Here is a 17,478-nt window from a genome sequence, read left to right on the forward strand (position 1 = left end):
TAGACTTTACGCTAGTTATTTCTGTTTTCAAGACTCCTTCCTCCTGGTTATTCAGTACTTCTATCCCATCTGTGGTCAAGTCAACCAGTAAGCATGGGATACATATGACATATGAAACACTGCAAGGCTCTCAGACCTCTGCCTACTGTAAACACAAAGTGCTATATACCCCTGGCCACCCTGAGCGCTACCAAGGGCCACAATGCCTTGGATCTGACAGCCTGAGTAACCACATCAGACCTTCGGACACCCTCCTCAGTCAGGCCTTGACCATTGTCCTTGTTGTACTGCATCGCCCTGGGACTGAGATCAGGCCCAAATTCACAGCATGAGGGAACCAAGTACAGTTCAAGTGTGTTCCCTCAACAGTTCCAGTATTTCAAGTTCGAGCTATCTCTGTATGCTAACAGAAGAGTCAACTCCCACTCAACAGACAAAGTCTTTGCAGTCCTTTCATAACCACCATGAAGTGGATGGTCACAACAAGCCCGGGAGAGCACGCTGAGGGGCTGTCTTTGATAGATCACAGGGAGCCAGAGGTTCAAGCGCTGTCTTCTACAGTGAGCCCCACATGGAAGGCCGCCTACTTACACATTTCCCCGATGAAATTACTCTCTGTCCATGAGTCCACTTTCCATTCTAGTTCTGAGGTGTGTGTGCAGGCGCGCACACGCGCGCGCACGCTGTGGGATGGTCTGTATGGCAAATGTGTTGCTGATTGGTCAATAAATAAAACACTGATTGGCCATTGGCTAGGCAGGAAGTGTAGGCAGGACAAGGAGGAGAATAAAGCTGGGAAGTGGAAGGCTGAGTCAGAGAGACACTGCCAGTTGCCACGATGAGAAACAGCCTGTGAAGATGCCGGTAAGCCACGAGCCATGTGGCAAGGTATAGATTTATAGAGATGGATTAATTTGAGCTGTAGGAACAGTTAGCAAGAAGCCTGCCACGGCCATACAGTTTGTAAGCAATATAAGTCTCTGTGTTTACTTGGTCGGGTCTGAGCAGCTGTGGGACTGGCGGGTGACAGAGATTTGTCCTGACTGTGGGCCAGGCAGGAAAACTCTAGCTACATGTGTGTGTGTGGTTTATTGGGCACACTGAAGGGAGGAAGGCATGGCAGTAACTGGAGTGGTGTTGGCATCTTTGTGTCACTTCCTTTATGGGGACTTACAACTTTGTCTGTCAAAAGGGAAGTCACTGCTAGAAATCCAGAGCAAGTGCTCTGTATGCAGTAAAGGCTTTTGGTTTGCTTTCATGTCTATCATAAAATCACTTATTACACCAGGCATGGTGGTGCACACCTGCAATTCCAACACCTGGGAGGTGAGAAAGGAGGAGGAGCATGAGTTGGAGAGAGCCTGAGCCATATAGCGAGTTCAAAGCCAGCATGAACCCATAACAAAAACACTCTTTCCTTGTCTGCACAGCTCACAGGGTGCTGACTGCATTCTCAGTTCATAGCTATTTATATATATGTAGAACACTGTTCTATCTAGTTTCTAGGGGCCAAGTATCATGGACAGTATGCCTTGGATTCCTGCTTCCTTCATCATGCAGAGTATTGAAAAGTTCCCAAGAAATCCCACTCAGGCAGGTGGGGTGAATGAACTGTGCACGCAGAGTTACTAGCTTTGTACAAAATGGCCTGCTTTCTTAAACTCCTTGAGTTATTTGTAAAGGAGAATGTGCTTTGTTGAAAATTAGTACATTGTAGCCATAATTAGTTCAGGCTGATAGGGAGAAGCTCCATTGACTTGGGCAATGGGAACAAAGCCCTGTACTTTCATTCTTAGTGAAAAATCATGGAAATTGTGAGTTTAAGGCTAATCTGCCAGGCTCACGTGGCAGTGCCTCTGAAGAGGACTTGATGGGGCTTCTCCTCTTCTCTGAGAGGCCGGAGAATCCAGCAAGTGCAGTCTTTGTGTACTCATGTGTGAGCTACAAGTATCACCCCTAGGAGTGAAAATCACCTCACATTATCTATCGATTACTCCCACCTCAAATACAATACCAATAACTGGGGGAAACTGACTGAGGAAAACTGTTGGCTCTGACCACAGCAAAAGGATGAACTAGATCAGAAATCTTGTCTTAAGCCCTCGTTAAAAACTCAAGTTTATAAAAATCACTTTTTGAATGTACAGTGGACCCCTCCTGGAGGCAGAAGCAAAATTCTCAAATGTCAAAAATAAAGAGGCTCAAAATCAAGACTGGATAGATAAAGTTGAAATTATGCGGGACTTGGGCTATCTGCCTCTTGGTTGCAAAAGGGTTAGGTTTTAAAGGCTTCGGGTGGGGCAACCCAGAAGGCCTGGATTCCTCAGAGGTAGAGCCAAGGCTTCAACATAAAGCAAATACCCTATATGGCTGAAGGGCACATGTGCATTATGATAGCATGGGTTAGGAAAGTTCCCCATTAGCAATGGAAGCCATCAGGAAAAAAGTCTCTGCCTTGCACTTTGGGGAGAGAAAGTCTTCATGGATAGTTCAAAACTATTAGCCTCATTGTCATAGTCCCAGATATCTTAAGCTGAGAAGAAAAATTAAGTCAAAGTGGTGGTTCAAAACCCAAAACAGTCAACTTTATAGGGTCCCAACGCATGACTCCCATAGATAGCATCTATGTCATTAATAAAATTACGAAACAACCATTAACAAATAAACCATTGATAAAATCACATGTAACGACCACCATGAATGAAAGTCAGAAGAAGGAAAAACTAACAATAGAAATACATCCCATTGCCTGGAGAATAAAGTAATGTTTAAGACGTATAAAGAAGGGAATAGGTGGCTCAGAAATGTGAGCAGGAGACTTGCACTTGTCACCTGTGGCTTTCATACCGTAAATAACCAAAAGGAGACTGAAAGGCAGGAAGAGGAGGCAGACTGGCTGGGGACCTCAGCACTTAGCGACTGCCATGGCAACCAGCATCCTGGGCTTTCCTGCTTCCCATCTGTCCTGATGGTTCACTGGAGAAGACCGTAACTCAAAACTGCACAGACAAAGCACCAAGAAAAGTTGGCTCTCCCCAGCCATAGGGCGAGAAAAGGGAGACTTATAAGACAGAAACCCTTTCGACAGTATCTGCGCTGATCTAGCCAAGCACTGCCGGAGGTACCCCCCTCCCTACGAGTGGCTGGAGGGGGGCAAGGAGGGAGCGAGTCCTCGGAAAGGAAAGTTAAAAATGACGGGACACTGACATAACGGAATTGTTTATAGAATTAAGCAAGTTTGCAAAGCTGACCACAGTACATCAAGCCAGGAACACACAGCAGGGTCACGGCACAATGCAGTTCCACCCAAGGAGGGATTCCATTCTGTTGCCCCATGGGCTCCACGTGCATGGTTTGAGCACATGGTATCTCTGGAGTGTTAGGCCACTAGATCTTGTTTTCATTTCCGTTTGTTTGTTTGCTGTGCTGGATGGAACCCAAGGCCTCACTCACATGTGCAAGGCAAGCACTCACTCACAAGTGCTAGGCAAGCACTCCCCTTTCCCAGGTAGGCCCTGCTTTTTGCACAGTGCTTACTGACCTGTGGTAGACCATGTTAGGAAAATGCAGACCGGTCAAAGCCCAAAGTTGGAAGACAGAGCCTCGGAGAGCACTTCTCCTCCCCCAGGGCCAGAATGCTGGCGGCTGTTGTGAAAAGACCTGGGGTTATGTTTACTGACCTTTTCCATCACAAACACGCACATCTGTAGGAACGCCACACCAGGAAGGGGCATCCATATGGGAAGAAGTCTGTTCACACAGGTGGTAGAAAGGCAGCCAGCCTAACAGCTGCCCTAGGAGCGAGCATTTTAAATCTTGTAGAAAATGGAAGTACAGTGACAAGGAGATGCCCAGTGAGCCACTCCCGGTGTCCCCCAAGCCACCCAGGACAGTTTCGTTTGCAGAGCAGGAGTCTCTTAGGCCTTTTTCTGAGGATTAGAAGAAAGCTGTCTTCTGGTTTTTTTAACCTGCTCTGTTGGACCAGTATCTGCTTTCCTAGAGGGTTCCTGGAATTTCTAAGCCATTTGGCAAGCAGCCAGGAAGACAGGAGTGTCCGCATGTCACTCTCAGCCTCCACACCTTATTTGTACAAACTACCATAGAGTTAAATAGACATCTCTAGATGGAATGTGCCTTAATGGCGCTGTTCAGCACTTCATTCCCTCTGGACTACTAGGCCTGAGCTTGTGAATATGCAACAATCAAGGCAGGTCAAATTAGCCCTAATTATGCTCACTAAGTTTCTTAACATCGCTATTACATTAAGTGGTAATATTAAATGTGCAACATTTTTTATGCCTCTCATTGCTCACTTACACATCAGATGACACAGAGAAGTGGTTCCTTGTTGCTTCCTTCTGGCCCTCTCCCATGCTACAGACCAGCCAAGGCAAGTGAGCAAAAACTGTACGCCACCTCACTGCTGAGCCACCTCACTGCTGAGAGGACAGCGGTAGAGAGTTGCCCAGTGCCTGAGTGATGCTCTCCATGAGGACTGCCTGTACGGTAAGGGATTTGATATTTCAGGACTGAGTCTTCATATGGTGTTTTGAATTAGTTGTTTCTCCAGGCTAGACCTCTTGGATCAAATGAGCCCCTTTCCTCGAGTAAGATCCTGAAGTCAAGGAAAAATCTTATTCATGAGGAATACTCCTTCTTCCTAGAATCTTTCCTTATGAAAGGAATTGGCAGTATGTCATGAGGGAGTTAAAATACAAAGCCCTTTCATCCAGTAATTCCACCTCTAGATATCTTTCATAACAACCAGAACTGTACCCAAAGGTGTTGTTCTGTGCATGTGTACACACTGGTTTATGTATGCACACTCATGGGGGAGGCATGTATGTGTGGAGGCAAGAGGACAATCATGGGGTGTCATTCTTCAGGTGCCACCCCTCCCCCCATTTTGAGAGAGTCTCTCACTGGCCTGAAGCTTATTAAGTAGTCTTGGTTGACTTGGTCTTGGTCATTGAGTCCCAGGGACCCATCTGTCTCCACCTCCCCGGTGCTGGGATTACAAAGCTTTACTGACTGAGCTTTCTCCCTAGTTCTTCCTGTTCACAAAGGCTTCTATGCAAGGAAGCTCATTTCATTGTTACTTATTCATAGAGAAAGTTTGGGAACTTCATACGCGTTCAGCGGAAATGAATGATGCAATGAAGGTATAGTCCACATGTGGGAATTCTGGGCAGCCATTACCGAATCCAATTTTCAAGGATTATTTAATGACATTGGAAATGTTCTCACTATAATGTTAAGTAATGAAAGCAACACACTAGTGAGATTGCAGAATGGCACAGCCTCTGTGGAGGGAAATTTGGCCAGCTACACCCTAATTCCACGCGCATTACCCTTCGACCCGGCGGTTTTCCTTCCAGGAACCTCTCCCAAGGCTGCATTGATGAAAACATACCCATGCCCACTCCCTACCGCATTACTATCTGCAATGGAGAGAGTAGGGGCTGCCCTGTTGCCATCACTAGATGCCAGAAAATTAGGTAAATTTTAGAGATTCACAACTAAGTACTATATAACTATAAAGGCAGTACAAAAGAATTTATGGCCTTATCTGGAAAGATCTCCAGGACATTCTGATATTTTGTTAAGAAAAAAAGCCGGGGTTGGGGATTTAGCTCAGTGGTAGAGTGCTAGGCCCTAGGTTTGATCCTCAGTTCCAAAAAAAAAAGCCAAAACATAGAACAATTTGTATGGTATGCAGCCTTTTGTGTAAGAGATAAATACAAGATGTGCAAGGCTACTACCTATAAAATATGGAGTGCTAGTTATAGTAAAATGTTTCTAAATAGCTAGAAGTTGTAGATTTTAAAATAATAAAAATCTCGAACTGTAAACATGTTTACTAAAACATGCAAATCAGTAACAGTTGTTTATTCTCATCACTAGGCCCTGTACTGTGCATGCTGTACTTTGACACAGTTAACACTTGAGTACACTTATTGACACCAGCATCAACAGACATGTGAGCAAAGTGTTCACACTGTGTAGTGTGGAGCCTCTGTGGCTCCGTTATTACCTCGGGGGACCACTGTCTATGCAGCCCATCATTGCCTGAGACACCATTAGGTGGTGCATGGCTTCAGCACATTCATAGCATTATGCAGCTGTTACCACAAGCAATTTTAGAACAAACGTTCTCTCTGCCCCAAACCCCTCACGTAGCTGAGGTTAACTTCAAAATCACTATGCAGCCAACAATGACCTTGAACTCTTGACCCTCCTACCTCTACCTCCCAAGTGCTAGGATTATCTGCCTGCGCTACCAGGACAGGCATTTGCTGAATTTCTTGATTGTATCAAGGGGCTGCATTGAGTGAGTGGCTTATATCATATAGGTTTGCCCTCCCTGCCTGATGGTAAATCTCGACAGTCCACTTAACGGGGCTGAGAGACAAGCCTCTGAGCAGGTCTGGGAAGGCATCTGTAGGAAAGACTAGTTGGGAGAAGACCCTGTTCAGGACCAAATGGCACAAAAAGGTCTGTGAGAATGCAGAGCGGCTTGCTGCCCGCCTGGCTAGCGTCTTGCTGGTGAGTACATCGAGGCGGTGTAGCTGATGCTGCTCAGCCGTCCCTAACTGACGTCAGAATCTAGCTTGTTTGGCCTTCCAGGGAGGACTGAGAACCAGTGATTCCCCAGCTCTTTCAGGCCTTCAGCACAGACTAGGGCTGCTAAGACATCCATCCCCTTTAGGAACTGCCAGGCTCTCAGCCGTTCTAGTGTGCAGACGGCCAGGGTTAGACTACCAAACCACCATCAGCTCGAGCCATTCTAGTAAACATCTCCCTTTGGTTGGTTGGTTGGTTGGTTGGTTGGTTTTTGAGACAGGCTCTCACTATGGAGCCCTGGCTCTCCTGGAACTCATATGTAGAGCAGGCTGGCTGGAGCTCACAGAGATCCACCTGCTTCTGTTTCAGGAGGGATAACAGGTGTGTTCAACCAGGCCCAGTACAAATCCTGTTTTATAATATACATACACGTTAGTGGTTCTCTTCCTCTGGAGAACTCTAATACACCCTATAATAACAGATACACATTTTTCAGAACACGCACATACAAGGACCTGGCTTTAATCTCCTCTGCACACTGCAAATAGTAATGATAGTAATAATAATACAATGAAAACATATAGCACAATTAAATGGCACGACTACTTAAAAGCACTGGCCATGAACCATGCAGAATGTGCTCGAGAAGGTTTTTTTCAAACTCACAGAACTCAGTAAGGGCGGTACTGCATTCCTGCAATCACGACAGCCAGGAGGCAGAGGCAGGAAGACCCAGAAACCAAGGTCAGCCTGGGCTATGTAAGAAGGTCCTGTCAAAACAAAACAAAAGCCAGAAAAAAAAAAATCACTTACAAAACGCAATGGTATTGTACCAAAAGTTTTAAAGCATATTTCTCAGTTTCGAGTAGGGGGAGGGGGCCCACTCACTGCTAGTGGTGATACTTGTTTTTCTACATTTGGGGGTAGCCAAGCAGCCCCACTGGGTGAGGGAAAGCCCTCTTATCATGATTCTAGCTGTCAATCAGAAGCCATGACAAAACCGTAACCTCTAGCAATGGGTCACATCGTGGTGAGTACAAAGCCAACAGAAGATGGAAGGTTGGGGGAAGAGGGCGGGAAGGATTGCAGCTGAGGAAGAGCAAGAATGCATCAGGTTGCTCCAAAGCATTGTCCTTCCTTCCCGAGCAGAACATGAAGGTTTTATCCAGGGAACCCACACACATTCACGTAGGAAGGCACGTTTAGGGGCAGGCACATTTCTGAGCATACTTGGAAAGGCGCACATTTCTGAGCACATTCAGTTTAAGGTTATAGGTCACAAGGTCACTCTTCAGAGAGTTTTAATTAAAATATAAAGAACAGCTATTTTTATGTGTATGAGTGTTTTGCCCACAAGCATGTTTATGAACCACACGTGTGCTTGGTATGGGAGAAGGTCAGAAGAGGACATCGGATCCCCCAGGACTGGAGTACAGATGGTTGTGAGCCATCACATGGGTGCTGGGAATGGAACCTGGGTCCTTTGCAAGAGCAACAAGTGCTCTTAACTACCGAGTCAACCCTGATCAGGAGATGCTAAACTCAGAGAGATGTAGAGCAGAGAAACCAGACCAATAGATCTGAACCCACAGATAAGTTTGGCATCGACAAAAGTGAGAAAACAAGACACTGCCCCCTCAGGATGTGATGCGGTGTGATGCTCCTGATACTGAGGTAAGGTCTGAAGAAAATCTGTTGAACTGAGTCAGCCTCATTTTCAGCCCCGAGGACTCAGAGCAGGAAGAAGACACTACCAAGACCACAGCTGACCCTGGTGGATCACCACCGCACAGAGCTGCTGAAGTTACGGTGAGGGGAGGAAGATGTGTGTTCAAGTCTCTCAAGGTACAGACCTGCCACACTCATGTGAGGAGCTTTACAGCTTCGCACCCACCCTAGTGGACACCCACAGGCACAAGGCAGCAGAATAAAGACACAAAAATCAAAGGCAGTTTGGTCCATTTCAAAGTAACAGTCCTTGGAAAGTAGGGGACAAGAACACAAAACAACAGAAAAAAATTAATAACTGACTGGCCAACATCCAGTTACTGGGTTGTTGTGTCTTGTGGCAGTACAGAGGGTACAACCCAGGGCCTTGAAGCATTTGTTTGTGGAACTGGCCTGTTTAGAATTCTGGCCTATTATCTCTCTTGATTTCTCAGAAGGTTAAATGACAACTCTCCCAGTTTGGCTGAATGCAATTTTAACATGGGTGACCCCATCATGACTTTAGCCGTGGCAACCTCATAGAGAAGCTTAGCATCAATCAATGATGTTCATTTAAACATTTAAATAGTAATTCTCTACTGGACTCCACTTTTAACATTGTGTATAACTAGATCTTCAAAATGTTAAATGCCGATCACCAGAGCGTAACAGAACAAGTATTATAAGTGTGTCGGGAGGTGGGGCCAGGTTTAGAGTATAAATGTATCTAAAGGAACAGATGACAAACTAATTGCCTAAAATTGGTCTCGGTCTCTTGTTTGGGACCTGGATGATTAGCATGATCAAAGGAGCTTTCTGTTTGTCCCTAAATGTGGAAAAGGAGATGGGGTGGGGTGAGAGAGCCCCTCTCTGCTCGCTGCTGTATGGGGTGGGCTGAGAGAGCTCCACTCGGCTCGCTGCTGTTGACCACTGGCTGATTTGCCTTTCATGGCCTTGACCACCCTCTAAGAATGTTTCCTTATATATCTCCTTCCCCATTTAGGACATAAGAAATAATAATGTGAAAATGTTCTGAGAACTGTAAGAGGATTATAACATTTTTAAAATATATTCTCTGAGTCGATATTGTTTTCCCTAATCAACATCTCTTATTTCCCAAGTCTTCTAGAATTGTTCTTAAACCACGCTGGGATACAGTTTGAATAGGAAACTCTGAGAGTAGATTATATTTTCAATTAGAGATTATTTAGTTTTCTATTTACTATATGGCATTAGAGAAAGAATTTTCCTCCTAACTTAAAAAAAAACTTTAATTTTAATACCAATAAAATCAAAACATTATTTCTGGAATGTTCTTTGAGAACTAGAGATATTAAGCATTTATAGGTCTATGCAAAACCTCTGCCTGATTCAACAACAAAGTATAGTCCCTCCTTATGTCCTAATTTCTGTTACTTCAATAAGAATATTTAAAAACCTGACAAAGGCAACTTAAGGGAGAAACTGTTTATTTTAGCTCACAGTTCCAGGTTACTGTCCATCACAGCAGGGCAGTCGGGTGGCAGGACCCATGGCCAAGAGCAGAGAGAAATGCATGCATGCATGCCTCCTGATCAACTCCACTCTACTCCTACATAGTTTAGAACCCACACCCCAGGAATGGGCTGCCCACTTTTATGCTGGTCTTTATATCCAAAGGAGATTGATTCCCTGTCATATCCACATCCACTATGGATTCAATTTGTGTATAACTTTAATACCGCCTCCTATAGCGCTCACTGACATCTTTATCTGTATGTAGAGGCTCACGAAAATGTGTGATATGTTCTCTGGATACCTTACCATGGCAGGTTAGACGCCGCTAAGACAAACACGAGATCCTCCGAGTGGGCCAACCCGTCCATCTGCACCAGTAGCTCCGTCTTCATCCGAAGGCTTCCTTCGTGCTCTGCTCTGCAGAGACAAGGAGATATGATTCCCTCTCACAGCAGAGCCTTTGCCTCATGAAAAGAGTGGCCCTCACAGCAACGGCCCTGTGGCTGTAAAACAAGCTCCATTCTGATAGCAAGTAAGTTAAAGAAAATGGGCAAGGTAAATGATACAATGATGATATTTAAAAGAAAAACAATGGTTGATGCAGAACTAAAAAAATAACTAAAGAATGGTTAAACGTAACCCAGCTGTGTCCAGCTGCTCCATTATTTAACCCTTTAAAAATGCCATAATTGCCAGGTGTGGTAGTGGCTTGACACTGGTGAGGCTGAGGCAGGAAAATGGCCATGAGTTTGAGGCTAGCCTGGACTACATAGTTTCAGGCCAGCTTGGGCTTAAAAAAAATCAAATTTAATCAATTAATTGAAATGGTATAATAGAATACCCCTTCATTTATAGAGCAGGCATCACGTAATTTTCATGTTTCTTATCACTGTGTATGTGTACATTTGTGTGTTATAAAATCCCTCCACTGAATTGGCTTCATTCTCTCCTAATGAAATACATGATAATGACATTGATCAGAATCTGCTTTCTGTACAAATTTGCCCTTTCGGCCTGCATCACTATTGCCTAAGTCCCCTCCACCAAGAAGCAGCACGCATGAAGATCTGAACAACCCATATTAGGTTTAAACCCAGAACCCACTCAGCAGATTCTATTCAATCACACTGATTTAGTTAAGAGAAAAATAACAAAACATCTTTCCTAGATGCACAACATTCCGCCTCTCATGCACACGTGTGGAAGCAACCCATATTAAGTACAGAGTGAGTATTCTTTATCTCAGATGTTTTGGATTTTTTGAACTTTGGAATGTTTGCATATACATAAAGCATCATATTGGGGATAAAACCCAAGTTTAAGCATGAAATTAATTTCATCCGTACCTTTTCACATGGCCTAAAGGTAATTTATATGGTATTTTATATTTTCACATATGAAACAAACTTTCATGAGTGGGATCTCCCACTGTAATTGTCTGCCAGCACTAAGAAGGGTTCAGAACAGGTCTGTCCACACACTGGATTTTCACACTGGGGGTGCTCCACCTGCGTGTGACTTCATAGAATCAGTGCCTCTCAAGAGAAAAGACTCCCACTCTACAGCTACATGTTCACATAGCCCTTGCCCCCAACTATGCATAAAATGTGTACATGTGCTAATTTTGATGTACTTGTCCATACTTATGCACAACTAGCATAATATGACCCCAAAAGACATCGAAACAGTTGCCCTTATTTTTTATCTGTTTTTGTTTTTTTAGATAAGGTCTCACTATGTAGCCTTGGCTAGCCTGGAACTCACTATGTAGACCAAACTGGCCTCAAATTCACTAAGACTTGCCTGCCTCTGCCTCTGCTTCTCAAGTGCTGGATGAAAGGGGTGCACTATCATGCTCAGCTTAGTTGCCCTTATTTTTTAAACTGGGATTTTCAAGTTCCATACAGGGACACTGAAACTCAGGAAGAACCCGGATAAAGCACTTGCTATCAGGGATGGTAGAGGAAGAACCAAATTAATGAAATCTAGGAAACTGGGAAGGATGCTCTACAAGGCAGGCAAAGGCCACCCCCGAGGCAGGCCAGAAAGCCTGTCTTTGCAGAGGGAGAACAATTAGAGGCCTCAGGGGCCTGTGGGGTGGGTGAAGCTGGGTGATCCTGGCAGGCTGGTGTAGCAAGGCAGAGGGCTGCAGTTGGATCTGACCAGGCACAGTAAGGTCAGGTCCGTGTCCCATTTCAGTCAGCTGTAAACACGCACCCGCCTTGGCTGCAGCCTTGTTCTTCGGCTTCCCTGGTTTCCACTGAGCAAAATTTCACACATTATTTTCTAATTCTACTTTTATATTTCCAACAAGCAAATCCTTTGCCTTTTCTTACCATGGGCTTGTCTCGATAACAGACTATTAAAGGTCACTAATAAACACAGCTGCACAGAGGTTTTCCAGACACCTGTTTTTATTTTTCCAGATAGAGGTGCCAAATATAATAAAAAGTTTCAAAAAATATCTCTGATCATAACAAATCAATCAAGTTGATAGAGTGCTTTCCTAGCAAACACAAAGCCCTGGGTTCAATCCCTAGCATGTGTACTCACACATGTAATCCCACACTTGGGAGGTGCATGCAGGAGAATCAAAGTTCAGGATCATCCTAAGCTACACAGTGAGTTCAAGGCCAGCCTAGGATACATGAGAACTCTAAGGATGTTTGGGCAAGCTATATGGAAACCTACTATTTTGTGTGTGTGTGTGTGTGTGTGTGTATGTGTGTGTACATGTATGTGTGTGTGTACAAACACATGTACACACATATTCATATAAAAGAGTTTAATTGGAGTTGCCCTTCACAGGGAATTATACTCATCTCAGAACCCATCCAAAGGTTGTCAAATAAAAAGTCCCACACTCTGCTCTCCTCTATTGTTGGTCAAGGGTGTTCTAGAGAACCCCAAAACAAGACAGGCTATTGCTACTGCTCTTGATTGCCCATCAGAATTTGACTGTAAGACACTATTGCTGAAGACTGCACATACATTGATCATAAGACATTGAGAAATCATGTTAATATTGACCAGGAAGCTTCCTCCCTACTGGGTAAGTAGCAGAGGGTGCTATGCAGGATGCTGGGGGATCATTAGCATCGGATGTCAACAGTCTTTTGTTGTTACTGTTTTTCAAGACGGTCTCACTATGTATCTCTGGCTGTCCTGGAATTCACTATGTTGAGCAGGCTGGCCTTGAACTCACAGAGATCCACCTGCCTCTGCCTCCTGAGTGCTGGGATTAAAGGCGAGCACCACTGTGCCTAGTTTGGGAATTAACAGTCTTATCCAGCTGTGACCCCTGTAAACTGCAATGACTGGGATAGTAATAGTCACATGAGTGTTACGAAGGTAACCAGCTGCTTTCTGACTGGAGCTAAGGCCCCCCCTTCACTGGACACGGTACATGCCTGATACTGCAAATCCAGCCCCTAACACAAGGTTGGGGAGTTCACAGGCCCCAGGGGTGAACCTACTACTATTATTTTGCTAACTGGACAAGTATAAAACTGTACTCTAAATTCATAACTTTCTCCCCATAGACTAGTGGAGCTCTCATACTTTATCAGAGAAGTTTCTTTGTGCAATAGATGGTGGTTAATGCAGAAACTCAACTGCCAAAGTGCAGAGAAGTGGCTGGGGAGCCCAGCCACACACAGGACAGATCTATAACACCCTTCCTCTCCTAAAGCTCAGGGACCATTTCAGAGATGGAGTAGAAAGACTGTAAGAGCCAGAGGGCAGGGAGGACTGGAGTAAACAGCATCTTCTGGGCATGACAGGTCCGCTACAGTCGTGACCTCACAGCAGCTGTGAATGCCTGCACCAGACCTGCACAAGAGCAAGCCAGTCAGCATGCTAGCATGGAGTGGGAAGGGGTTCATGAGCCCTCACTCCTGACTGAGGAGCTTCTAGGGGAGGGAAAGTCAGTTTTCTTAAGGGTGTGGCTCCTGGTAAGAGAACCATGCTCCAGCAGATGGCCCTATACTCAGAAGTATATAGTCAGCACAAAGAAGAGTCAATGAACTTTCAGATAAATAATTTTTTAAAAATGAAGACATGAGCCAGGTGGTGGTGGTGCACACCTTTAATCCCAGCACTCAGGAGGCAGAGGCAGGCAAATCTCTGAGTCTGAGGCCAGCCTGGGCTACAAAGCAAGTTACAGAACAGCCAGGGCTACACAGAAAAGAAAGAAGTGAGGAGTAGTGCGGACCTGGAGAAATTAAAGGGAGTAACTGGGAGCACATGTGCTCAGAATATACTGTTTGAAATTCTCAAAGAATTAAAAAAAATATTTTAAAATAAATTTCAAAGAACTTAAAAATGGAGCCTGAGATGGTATCTTAGTTGGTAAAGTAGTGCTGTCTAAGCCTCAAGGACCTAAGTATTGATCCCAGCATCCACATAGAAAGCCAGACACACACACACACACACACACACACACACACACACACACACACACACAAAATATGCCACACTCACAAAATCAAGCAGGCAAACCAACAAGCCTATTTGCCCTTTTGAAAGCATAATCAGAAAGCATTTGTAACCTTCCTTCTGAGGACATTTTTGGACACTTAATCTTTAGAAATAATGCATGTGACAGATGTCAAAGAATCACCGCTTTCCTTGGCCTCCCACACCATCAAGGACCGCCTCCAGGGAATGTAATGCAGAGGCAGCCCATCCTGTGGCTGCATGGGCGAGCCCCAGTCCCCACTGGCAGCCCTCTGGCTCCAGAGGAGGTTATTTTGAGGCAGCCAGGCCATCATGGCAGCCTGGGATCCTGCGGCTGGATGATCTTCAGGCCTGAAAGCCACTCTGTGGGGAAGGGGGAAGGGAGGATGATATTTCCTCCGGTTATAAAAACTATTTAAATCAGCTACTCAGTTAACAGGATCTAATTTAAAGACCTTTCCATGTGTCTGCAGAAAATTTGTGGGCTTATTAATAGGCTCATTCTGCTGGTAAATGTCGATGGGCTTCCGACCATCACACACACTTACAAAGGGGAGAAATGATGACCAAAAAAAAACCAAGTCTGTTACCCAGGAGTCATGCCTCTCTGACTCATCACAGATTCCAGCTCATCCAGGAAGATCGTGGAGGGGGCATGATAGCGGGCAAGTTCAAACAGCACCTGAGTGAGGAAAAGCGAAAGTAGGTTCAAATATATATTCTGAAGTTAGTCCTTGTCATACACTTCAATTTAAGCCCTCAAATAGTCCCAGATTAAAAGTTTAGAACTGCTGTAATACTAAGCATTTGTTCTACACCAGTACTCTGAGGCAGCTTTATAACCATCACTGTCATTTCTCCCTAGTTCTACCCTAGGGGGCTGGATGGTCCAATTATTTCCATTTATCATTTGATAAAATTAGAGCCAGAGAGAGTGGGTGGCTAGTTCCAGGTTACTAAAGACAAAGATGAGAGCTGGAGACAAAACTCAGTTCCCAAGCTTCTAATTGCCTACTTAACCCCGGAGACACCGGCCAATCACATGTTTCCGGTGGACACAAACATCCTTAGAATATATAAGATCATGTGGTAACTTCTCCTTTCATCTTTGGGCACAACAGGATCATTCTCAGAAGAAAGAAGTTCAGGAAAGGGACAGTTGTGGATAACAAACTGAAAATGTCCTTCTCGGCTCCCTGAGTGATTCCATGGGGCCCCCACCCCACCTCAACACTGATGGCTAGAGTCGGGTTCTTTGAACACTCTTTTTTCTTTGTTTGTTTGTTAGTGTTGCTGGGTTTTGTCATTGTCTTGAAACAGCTTAAGCTAGACAGGAACTCACAGTATCACCCAGGTTGGCCGGTGAATTCAGAGTGATCCTTCTGCTCTGCCTCTCAAATACTAGAGGAGCAGATTCTCAAAAGCAAGTTTTGATTGAATACGATGTTCTGTTCCAGAGTAAAATATTGCAGACTGAACAAGAACAAGGAAGCAGCCAGCAAAAGAACAGACATAAAAACCAATAATGAAGAACTCGACAGGGAGATACAGTGGTGGTGAACAGTAAAAAGAGCTAAATCTTTTTTTTTAAATCCTGCAACTGATCTCTTGAGCACCATATACAATTCTTCACTGGTTGATTAGAGAATGTGGCAGAGATATGGGAAAGAGCAGAGCAGAGATTCTTCAGTTGCCATGGGGGATTTATTCTCCATGTCACTTAGTACAAGGAAAGCATCCCAGGACAGTAAGAGGATTTTGAAAAGCTCGAGTATGGCTTTCAGGAGCATCGGCAGAACATCCCTCCAAGCCTCTGGCCACTAAGGAGGAAATCTCTCTCATCCCTATGACTCAGGGTATGGTGAGTCCAAGGTGATGTGTCAACACTTCCCTGTGCCAGAATCCTGGTTCATAGGACCTGGCTCCTTCTCATAAACTAAGAATTTCCTTAATTGAAATATCCCTTCCTAGACAAAGGAGGAAGCTAAGGAGAGTCAAGAAATAAAGGAAACTTACAGGCTCAGGAAGTAAAGGGAACTTAAAAGGCCCAGGAAGTAAAGGAAATTTACAAGGCTCAGAGATTTTACAAGGCTCCAGGAATAAAGGGAACTTTCTAGGTTTAGGAAGTAAAGGAACTTACAAGGCTCAGGAAATAAAGGGAACTTATGATACTCAAAGAATAAAGGGAATTTACAAGACTCAGAGAATAAAAGGAATTTACAGGCTAGGGGAGTAAGAGGAATTCACAGGGTTCAGGGAGCTCCTGAAATACAAGATTTACAAGGCTGACCCCCTGGTTGTAGAAGCATGAACAACTGGTACAGAGAGGAGATTCTGTGATTGGTGGAGCTCCCTGCAAGCTGTTCAGGGAGCGACATGTATGCAGCCTCCATGAATCAGCACCTAAGCTTGGGGGGCTTTTTGGTGGTGCAGATGCCTTTACTTCCACGACCACTCATCTGTGCTTCAAAGACTCCCTGGTTGACCCTCGAATAGAATTCTCTATTTGGTATGTTACCAGTGCCCTCTCTGGGTGGATACACATTTGTTCACACTTCCCCAGCAAAGTCATGAAACAAAGGGCAGTTCTGGGAAGCTTATCACTAACACCTCTCTCATATACTGTAGACCAGCTAATTAGGAGCAAATAACTTTTCTTCCAGTCACAGAGAGAGAAGCCCAATTACACCTGATTTTAAAGGTGACTACAATAGCAGCAATCTACACAACGAAAAAGAGGGTAGTAGAACCCTCTATCAGACCTACATACAATTTTAAGGAGCTTAGTGAGGTGTAGGAGATGGAGGGGCTCCTAAACATGAAGTTACAAGAACTAGCTGCATTTAGAACTTAGGTCTCCACATTGCTCAGATTACTGAGTTTCCATTCCCAGAGAATAAATAGAACCCTGGTAAGTGCTTCTAGAAGCATTAGTCTAAAATGTCCAGAGGTGCTTGGAGGAAGTTAAATCATCCAAGGGGGAGGGAGACGTAATCAGCAACAGGTGTATGCATTTGCTAAAGAGATCACTCAGCTATTCAATAGTGCTCAACTCCTAAGAGGCAGCAGCATTAGGAGAGGAGGGGGTTCACAGCCCAAAGGTTCCCTATAAATAACTCCTTAATTGGAATAGAAAGAGAAACAAATGGGAGAAAACGCTTTTCTGATTTAGGGGAAGGTCCTAAAGGGTTTGCTCTCTCTAAAAACCTTTACAGGAAGGAGAAGTTGACAGAATGACTAACACTCTCAGGT

At 44.6% G+C, this 17,478-nt stretch overlaps 1 protein-coding gene across 12 annotated transcripts in view; it reads right to left on the minus strand.

The window, feature by feature from the left end:
- Katnal2 (katanin catalytic subunit A1 like 2) overlaps positions 1–17,478 on the minus strand; it is a 69,142-nt gene that overhangs the window by 7,393 nt on the left and 44,271 nt on the right. For 11 of the 12 annotated variants that reach the window (XM_052742592.1, XM_052742583.1, XM_052742580.1 and 8 more), the window contains 2 exons: positions 14,817–14,908; positions 10,075–10,185 (listed from right to left, as the gene is read on the minus strand). In XM_052742592.1, coding sequence (XP_052598552.1) covers positions 10,075–10,185; positions 14,817–14,908 — 203 coding nt within the window. Of the gene's footprint in view, positions 1–7,070; positions 7,335–10,074; positions 10,186–14,816; positions 14,909–17,478 lie in introns of those variants that run through there. The other variant, XM_052742591.1, reaches the window with a different exon arrangement.

The sequence above is a fragment of the Peromyscus californicus genome, unplaced genomic scaffold (genome assembly GCF_007827085.1).
Source record: "Peromyscus californicus insignis strain IS unplaced genomic scaffold, ASM782708v3 Scaffold_17__1_contigs__length_78620276, whole genome shotgun sequence".
In the NCBI taxonomy this organism is placed as follows: Eukaryota; Metazoa; Chordata; class Mammalia; order Rodentia; family Cricetidae; genus Peromyscus; species Peromyscus californicus.